At 36.7% G+C, this 10086-nt stretch overlaps 1 protein-coding gene across 1 annotated transcript; it reads left to right on the top strand.

The window, feature by feature from the left end:
- The first annotated feature begins 1076 nt into the window (after positions 1-1076).
- On the top strand, positions 1077-8142 carry LOC120349972 (proteasome subunit beta type-2-like). The gene is made up of 2 exons (XM_039421676.1): positions 1077-1238; positions 7927-8142. The coding sequence occupies exons 1-2, from the start codon at positions 1094-1096 to the stop codon at positions 8085-8087; spliced, it is 306 nt and encodes a 101-aa protein (XP_039277610.1). The 5' UTR covers positions 1077-1093; the 3' UTR covers positions 8088-8142.
- The last annotated feature ends 1944 nt before the right edge of the window (positions 8143-10086 follow it).

Genomic DNA, 10086 nt, shown 5'->3' with positions numbered 1-10086 from the left:
TGTACGCCCTTGGATCTGAGTTGAAAGCAAATGCCCAAATTTGCCCTTACTTAGATGCTAAATATTAAACTAGATGATTTTTAAATTTTCACGCCTGTGTGCTTTGAGCTTGAGTACTTGAGATAGTAGGTGGAGGAAAACCAGAGGCGAGGCGTCCGGAATCTCTGGATTCGCCGATGACTGGACAGAAATTGATATGTAATGTGTTTATTATTAAATTTAAAATACTCGTATTTTAAATGAATACAAAAAGGTGAAGAAACCAAAAGAGAAACGTTTTTTTCGAGCGCGCCAAGTTTGAATAAAGTAGTCTACTACATCATCAGTTCCATCCGTTCAATGTGATTCTCAAAAATATGCGATTCCAGTAATGCTATTCAGCATTGTTTACCACCACTCTTCTGCATCATCACTCTCCCTCTCCCCGTAAACTGGTGGAGTAGACGGTCAAAGACATCGCTATTTTCTGCGATTCCAGTGTTACAAACCGTACGATAATTATTTTGTTTCCAATTTGTTATTGATAATTATTATTTCTTCTATGTTTGGTTTTGAAGCACCTACATTTAAAAATCTACTTTGTGAAAATAATTAAGAACTGAAAATTTGGTGAAGTGAACAACTACAAGACAACCTATTTCGGACTATGTGTAACCTTATCTAAATGTGGGAGATGAATAGCACAAGGTTACCTTATTTTTTCCCTCCCGGTCATTTTTGATGTTGTACTTGTTTTATGAATTAAATAATAGAGAATTCCATTTCAATTTTTTAAATTAATTTTAATTATTGAGGGCCAGTTTCCGAGTTTGAGATTCAGCCAAGTTCTAGACTTTTCAACTCTAGGATTTTGAATAGTAAACTTATATTTTACTAGATGTCATTTTGATCGATAAATAATCGTTTAAAATTAAATATTATTATCTTTCAACTGAATTGTTCCTGGATATGACTGAGCCAAAAGTCACGTCCCCCCCCCCCTGAGGAAACACATGTCATATATACAATCTGCTTGAATAGCTATTCAAATGATAATATATATTGAAGTAAGATGTTGTTTTTATATATTTTTCAGAGTCCATACCATGTTAACATGTTAATTGGTGGCTATGATAAAGTTGATGGTCCCCAACTCTTCTACATTGATTATTTGGCATCTTTCGCTGAAGTTCCTTTCTCCGTCCATGGCTATGGTGGCATGGTAACCTTGGGTCTCTTGGATAGATACTACAAAGAAGGTGCGATATTTTAATAAGAACAATTCTATCGGAAACGTCAATTTGATAATAATACCGTACATAACTTCAGGTTTCAATTTTACAATAGTAAAATGTCCATAATAATAATTAATATATACAAGGTATCAATAGAATAAAGAAGATACATCAAATGGGGGGATAAAGTCATATAACATAATAGAATATAGTCATTAAATGATAAAATAATAAAGAATACATCAAAATCATAACAATACAAATATTGAGAACATTTATACTAAAAGATATATTCTTCCCTGCTTTAATTAAAATAGTTGTCAAATGGTAGATTGAAGAAATCTGAAAGTGAGTACAATGGATTTTCCAATAGGAGGCGTAAATTTTCCAATTTATTGAATAATTTCAATGATATATGATTCGGGCTGGTTGCTATCCTATTCAATCTAGTATATGGTACATCTATTTTTGATTTGTTCCTAGTGTTATTACTGTAAATGTCGGTTCTGCAGCTATATGAGCCTAAATTCTTTTCTATTTGTAGAAGTTTGAAAGCGACCATGCTATAAACTGTCATGATTTTCTGTTTTATAAATAGATGCTTGCAATGTTTCAGATAATCAACATTGCATATAATTCTTTAAGCCTTTTTCTGGAGCAAGAATACTTTTTGAACCTCTGGGGCGCAGCCCCACAAGACTAAACCATACATATAAGTGCTTTGAAAAAAGGCGAAGTAGCACATTCTCAAATAATTGGAAGGCACACAGTCCTTGAAACTACGAAGGAGATATATAACCTTACTTAATTTTGAGCAGACACTTTCAATGTGGGGTATCCATGTGAGCTTCTGATCCAGTGTTATGCCCAGAAGCTTTACACTTTCAGCTCCATCACTGATCTTTCTCAGTCCAAGCACCAGTGTTTGCGTCTTGGCATTATTCAAAATAGGCGGTTCGCTCTAAACCAAGCTGAAGCCTCACCCTGACTGCTGGACATTTTTTGTTGTAGAGCACTCAGATCAACATCGTTGGTAACCAGTGATGAATCATCAGCGTAGCAAACAACTTTAGATGAAATACTTAATTCTATATCATTCATCATCACTAGAAATAATAGTGGCCCAAGAATGGATCCTTGAGGTACTCCGTGTGGTACTTTAAGTGGATCAGAAAGACTTGAGTTTATACACACTGTCTGTGTACGACCCTCTAAATAGAATTCAAATAATTTTAAAGCTCTATCACGGACACCCAAAAATTGTAATTTTTTTAGTAGAATACTGGGATCAACGACATCAAATCCTTTACTCAGATCGAATAGAATTAATCTTGTGTATTTCTTCCTATTGAAGCCATCCTCGACCACGGTTACAACTGACTGCACGGCTTCAATTGTTGACTTCCCCTTCCTAAAACCATACTGGGAGTCTGCAAACAAGTTATTCAATTCTAGGAAATCGTACAATTGAGTTGCAATAATATATTCAAAGATTTTTCCAAAGATTGGTGGGATAGAAATTGGTCTGAAGTTATCTGGTGAATTCCTGTCACCCTTTTTGTGAATCGGGATAGTTCTGGAATGTTTTAGTAAAGATGGAAAAACTGCTGATTTCATACAGGCATTTAAAACTGATGTAAGTGGTTGTAAGATGGGTTCTATTACTTGTTAATAAGGGAGCTAGAGTGACAATATAATAAATCTTTGGTGTTGGACGACTTCATCCTGGAAACTATTTCAAGGACTTGAATATAGGTTACTTCTTTTATTTCAAAAACAACCTGTGTTACTGGGGAAGATTCCAGCAGGTCAACAGCGGAAATCTGTGATGGCTCAATTTCTTCATGAATTTCCTCAATGGAACTGATAAAGTATTGATTGAATTCTTTTGCTGAGATAGAAGTAACATTAGACTTAGCGGGCGTGTAATTTTTCTAATAATTTTCCAGGCTGCTGATAATTTATTATTAGCTGATTTAATCAAATTGGCATTATGGTTTAGTTGAGCCTCTCTTAATTCACTTCTGAACAACTTTTTGATCTTATTGTAAGTCAACTTTGCTGAGTCAGAACCTTCTTTTTTAAATTTATCATAAGCAATTAAAACTTAATTCTTAAGTATATTCAGAGCTGGTGAATTGAGAAATTTAGCCTTAGATTTATTGAAAATTCCAGGTCTACGTTTGACAACCGGAAATGTGTCTAGGAACAAACCATGAAATTTATTGAAAAATTTATTAAAATTGTATTCAGCCCCGTCATGAATATTTTCTCCAGTCCAATCAACCAAACTAAGATTATTGCAGAACCAGCTCAATGCCCTTGAAGTTATTGGTCTGAAGCTCTGTGCCTGCGAACATTGCTCATTACCGGAATGTCCATCCGAATTTGAATTTGATTTGAAAAAGAAACATAGTGCGCCATGATCACCCAGTGCCACTGGATCAACCTCTACATTAAAATTATCTGGATTTAAATCTGTTGCAATATTATCTAACGCAGATTTATGTCTAGTAGCCTCTAAGTTTGTCAGGTGTAGATCAAGGGACTTTAATAGATTTATCAGGTCCGACCTTCTAGAATCCATTGATAATATATTTACATTAAAGTCCCCACCTATGATAATATTATATGAATTTCTCTTATATCTATATAGTGACAGAATTAATATCTCCAATGCACTTAAAAATGTTTCCAGGTTACCAATAGGTGATCTATACAATACTATGATAAGAAGTTTTAATTTTTTAACAATAACGCCTGCAAATTCGTGATGCATTACAAGACAATGAGATGACAAATCAAGAGGCTGTACATGGTCAGAATATTTTCTGGAAATGAATATGGCAACCCCGCCATTCTTAAAATTTTTTCTGCAAAAACTGGCCGTCAACTTAAAACCTTCTATCTGTACTAGATTCAAGAAATCCTTCCCCAACCAGTGCTCCGAGAGACAAAGCACATCGAAATCTCTTTCTTGATTGATCATCTCAATCTCTTTTATTTTGTTTTATAGAGATTGAACATTACAATATATAAGAGAAAAAATATAAGGATTTCTTTTAGAATCTAAATTGTTTTGTTTAAAAAACGGGCTGGAAAGTTTGGAGAGTTGACTAAAAAATCTCTCATCCAGAGATTGATAGGAAGTCGGATAGGTGGAACAATTTTCAATTGATATAAATCTTTCCATTGATACAGAGTTGACGGGATTCTGCAAACAGCGAGTGGTTGGTGAACTAGGCGTGATTGGATATGACCCTAAACTGTGATTTTCCGTTTGTATTTCAGTACTGGAAGACGCATGACTAACATCATAGCCACCTCTAATACAAGGTCGCGGCCTACGATATTGCAACGTCGCAGTGTAGGCCTACAATCTAATACATGATTGGTGAAAAAGATCATCTGGTATTTTTTTAAATATTTTTCCAATCATATATTAGATTCTAGGCCTACACTGCGACGTTGCAATATCGTAGGCCGCGGCCTTGTATTAGAGTGGCTATGCTAACATCGAAAAATTCTCTCACAAATCTCGACAGCCGGTTGACGAGAGTCTTCTTCCCACGGCGGTTGAGATGAAGCCCATGTCGCGTGAAATGAGATCTAACAAGGAACGCGTTAATGTCCATGTAGTGAATGTTAAGTCTACTTGTGTAGTTCCGCACCGCTCTAGATATAAAAGAGTTTGCATAACAGATATTTTCGTTGAGAGAAGGATCATCATGTCTGTGGGGAACACTGCATAACAGGATATTAGTCTTCAGATCTATCTCGGCGAGAGACTGCACTGCCTGGTCCAACGTCAACAGGAACGGTTCGTCTCGATGAAGGTCATTTGAACCCACCGATACAATTATGAAGTCTCCCTCTGTGAAGTCCTTGATTAAACTACGACTCTCCGGAACAACATTCTTCAACTTGGCATTAGATTTCGTGGAAACCAAGACTTAAAAATCTTCACAAAGATCTCTCGTATAGTTACAGAACTGTGTTCCCTGACTATCTGTTAGAAACGTAACTAGCTGTCTCTTCTTGGGGATTACATTCTTATGACGCTTAAGGTGAGTTGTTTTAATCCGAGTTGAGGGGGGTTGGTGAATCTCAGCTGTTAAATCTTTGCGGCATGAATGGTGGCAACGTGTTGGAAGAGAGAACCGAAAATCTATTCTCTGTCTCAAAAGTATTACTCTCTCTCTCTCTCTCTCTCTCTCTCTCTCTCTCTCTCTCTCTCTCTCTCTCTCTCTCTCTCTCTCTCTCTCTCTCTGTATATTCTTAGCCTCTATAACATTTCTTGGCGTGATAAAGTCTGTAGCTTCAATTGAATCTTGCTCCAAATTGATATCTCCTCTTTCACAAAAACTATTTTGCGCAGTTTGAAAAATATTTATAACTGCATTTTTATTTTTCAACTCTTCACTCAAACTTCGTTTAGAAGCTTCTATGTTCACAATTCGTGATTTCAGAAGATTTATTTCCTCGCCTGCTTTCCCTTTATTAACCAATGAATCTTCAAAGCATTCTTTTCTTCTAGACAGCTGCCTATTTTTCTCTGAGAGCTCAAACAGATTGTTTCTTATTTCGCAGTTGTCCGAAAGTGAAATGTCCAGTTTGTTTAAGACCCCGGTTACATGTGGGATCAAGTCAATTATAGCGTCGTTGGAATATTTTTCGGCGATCATAGAGAGTGTTTCCCTAACGACAACTGCCAACTCAACGACGTCCGCATTGATTAGGTCTCCATTCAAGCTGTCGAGCTCCGATTGAGCACGAATAAAATTTTGCGCATTCGTCGAGTCTTCATTGTCTTCTTTGAAAAATATAAACACCGGATAGAGAATGTTCACTGATGAGAAAACAGGTGTCCACTGCCAACTGTCAGCGTTGTCATAGCAACCGAGGGACGCTACTATTTACTAGCAGTTACGTCAGCCGGCGCTTATCCAAATACCTTAAAGATGCATAGACTCACATGCAGCGCTAGTGTCGTACTTGAAATTGAAATCGGCCATTGAGGGGGCAACCTATAAGATTATTACATACCAATGCCTTTGTAATCTATAATATTACAAATATATAAATATAATATCTCGTGCTAAAATATCCCAATGGCGGCCTTCAATTTCAAGTAAGAGCTATCATTGGGAAGGCATAGGCATTGTGGGTCTATATCTCTTAAGGTCTTTGCGCTTATCGTACTGGTGTGAAATCAAGATAAGAAGTATACTATGAAGTTGAATACCGCTTGCGACTACTTGAAAGCAGCTAGAAACTACGAAGGAAAAATTATCAAGCCGGAAGATTGAATGAGATAGATAGTGTGAGTGATGATCCAACTAATAGCACAAAGGATAGCTCCGAAGATGTACAGCAGACAGTCAATCGCAACAATTCAGCAACAGATGAAGAAGAAATTGATACGGAAAACAGCGACGTTAAGGAGTATTCCTTCTTACATATTTCTTCACAATTTATATTTGTTAGGTTCCCTGCAGGGGGTTCAAAGTTCATCATCATCATCAAGCTCGAAAAGGTGTATTCTTATAGTGATTCTCTTGTACTGTTAATTAGGTTAGAAACAGAAGTCTATTACTGAAGCCGTCAATAACTTTTCTGAACTATTTATCAATTTTTGATGAAGAACTATCGAAAACACTATAAAATACGAAAAATAATATACACAACATTATAGCAACCATTCGAGGCAGCCAGTGATACCAACTCTTCATCTAGGAAGTAGATTATATAATTTATAATACATTTTTGATTATAATACATTTTTCATAGATTCAATTAAGCTAGTCATCAAATCAAATGTCAACAATGATAAGAGATAACTTGGCATACTCTTCAAAGATGTAATGACTGTTTTCCTGTTAGGAAACACTATTTTTTAAAACTAACAAATTCGGATGTCATTCATATATGCGATATCTGAAATGTGCGAGTATTTCAACATTATTTGTTATATGAGCTTAATATCTACAATTATCAATCTCGCTTCGTTTGCCTTACCCGTGTCTAACCAAGGGGCTCCGGCCCCCTTGACTTCTAGTTGGAACATCCAGTAATAAGATCAGCAACATCTTTCATTTGAGCTTGCATCCTTCCGTTAAAAAGTCAAAAAAGACTTTATGGCTCAATTCAATCACCAGTTTTATTTGAATTATGTAGCGCAGGGTTGCAAAAAACCTTACTTTTCAGAATTAATATATATTCAGTTATTTCTCAATTAAAGCCTTGGTTAAGATACTAAGAGAACTATTGCATTTCAGTCTAATAGTACTTTGGAACAGGAATAATATGGAGAATTTGACAAACACCCATATCTAACCCCCTCAAATTCATTCAAAGTATGAATTTACTTGAAAAATGTAGTTAGGTTAGGTTAGTTTAGTTTTCAAAATGCATTGAAAATTCAATGAAAAACTTGAAAAAAGAAACCCTTTAATTTAGCACCATCATTACTTGAGCTAAACCTATGTACACTTTAGTGTTTAGATTTTATGGTTAATTTGTTCTCGAAAACCCTAGAAGGATTTACTCAAAACCCCAAAAAGTATTAAATGGACCTGTGTACAAATTTGAACTACTGTGTCTATAGAAAAACGCCAATTTTGAGTGTAATCTTCTGCGAAATATTGTAGTCCTCTAAACATAAGATATTCTTCAGGAGATCCTTATTTATTTATATCTATTGATTTTTCAGATATGACTGAAGAGGAGTGTTATGAAGTCATGAAGAAGTGTGTTCGTGAGATCCACAAAAGATTAATTCTCAATCTGCCAAACTTCCAGGTGGAAGTTATCAACAAAGATGGTGTTAAATCCCTTCCCAGAATAACTGTCGAAAACGTGGGAGTGAATTGAATAATTTTCATGTATTGCTTAACAATTATTTCATTAAACTTAATTGATTTATAAATTCTTGTTTTTTTTATTCAAACTCTTATTCACAGTTCCAATATCTGGTTAGGTCAGGATTAGGTTAATTTAGGGCATCAGGTCAGTATTTCATCGCGGCCAAATAGAACAAGTACTGACCGATAATGGTCTCTCTAGTGAGTTCCAAGTCACAACGTTCACGGTCACCGCAATGAGTTTAATTCATAAGTTATTTTTCAAAAGTCAAATATGTTTCCGTGGCTCTTTCCATCTTTTGTTTCTCATCTCCACGCATTGACAATACACTCCATGCATACACTCAATGTGATCATATTCTTAGTCTTTAAGCAAATGTACTTCTTTAATCATATTTATATACAACCATCGAAGATGTCTTGGCCGGTTGCAGACGAACCACAATTGCATGTGGGATGTGGGACGACATACCACAGAACAATACGACTAAGGCCGGTTGCTGACGAACCACTATCGCATGTGGGATGTAGGACCGACATACCACAGAACAATACGACTAACGCAGAGAGTCTTTCACACTACATTTGAGAAAACTCTCATTAGTGCTATTTTGGTACAGAAGCTTGGGGAAGCGAGGTGATCAAACCAGTGGTACCACAATCGCAAGAAAAATCATCGCTACCACAGCGCGCAACGCCATGTGAAAGTATCAGTGTCACTGCCATGCCTGCCAATGCATTCCATATGTGCTACGTTTGTGGTACCACAGAAGGAATATAGTAGCTCCCACATCCCACATGCGATAGTGGTTCGTCTGCAACCGGCCTTAGTCGTATTGTTCTGTGGTATGTCATCCCATATGCGATAGTGGTTCGTATGCAACCGGCCTTAAGTTATTAGTTAGGACTATAGTCAAATTATAGAAAGGAGAGACGACACTAAAGCGGCCCATACACTGCTCGTGCATTGCACATCCTGCCATTTTTTGTATTGGCACGACCAGCTTGGCATGGCACGAGGAGCGCCATACACTGCAGATTCAGTTCGCTCCGTGCCGTGCTAGAAGTCGGTTGTGAAAGTGATATTTTTGGCCTGGCGCGACGAAAATCAAACCTTTCCGGTTTGCCATCGTGCCGTGCAATGCAGGACATGCTTAGCACATTCCTCACACATTGGCACGATCCTTCCATTTTTGGCCCGTCCTGCAAGCACGACATGCAATGCTGGCCAGTGTATGAGCTGCTTAAGATTTTTCCACTCGTAAATACCAGTTCACGCTGCTCACATTCACATTTAAATCAGGTATGTGATATTCAGTTTAACTTCATCTTTGGATGTTAGGCAGGCCACTAAGGGCCAAGTCACACGAGGTGTTTCTTCAGTCGACAGGTCAGGAAGCTCATCGATTGGGAAAAGAAGCTCACTCCATACGTCAACCCAATCAAAGATCTTCCTGTCCTGTCGTGCCGAATGAAAAAACGCCTCGTGTGGCTTGGCCTTAACGATACTGCAGGTCTCTCAAACGCTTCAAACGAAATGTATCTGATTCTTTGTTGTTTATTTTTTTCTTCCCTGCTCTATTCCAAATCAAATTATTTTGTATCATTATCATTTTAAACATCCTAATTTATTACTTATTTATTGTTATTGGTGGTTTATTTTATGTTGGAAACACTTGTTTTTCGCTGAAAGCCTTCTGTCAGTCACAAAAAACTTGTTTGAACGTACTGCAGTATCGTTAGTGGCCGGCCATTAAGTATACTCCAGTCAATATAGACATGAAAAAGGGTGTGTGCTTGCAATTTATATTTTAGTTCTGATTTTCTATTAATATATAATATTTTGGATTCATAAGAGAAGTCCAGAACCATTTTTTTTTCATGCAAAATTTCCCTGTGCTATATACAGAGTGCTCCAAAAACATGGAATTTTCGGTTTATTTTCCAGTTCTAAGCTATTTTCGCCAAATCCAGTCATCGGGCAGAAAATATCACTGGTCTTTGTTTTT

This window comes from Nilaparvata lugens, chromosome 2, assembly GCF_014356525.2.
Source record: "Nilaparvata lugens isolate BPH chromosome 2, ASM1435652v1, whole genome shotgun sequence".
In the NCBI taxonomy this organism is placed as follows: domain Eukaryota; kingdom Metazoa; phylum Arthropoda; class Insecta; order Hemiptera; family Delphacidae; genus Nilaparvata; species Nilaparvata lugens.
Note: the sequence above shows the minus strand (reverse complement) of the source record. Positions and strands in the feature narration are given on the sequence as shown.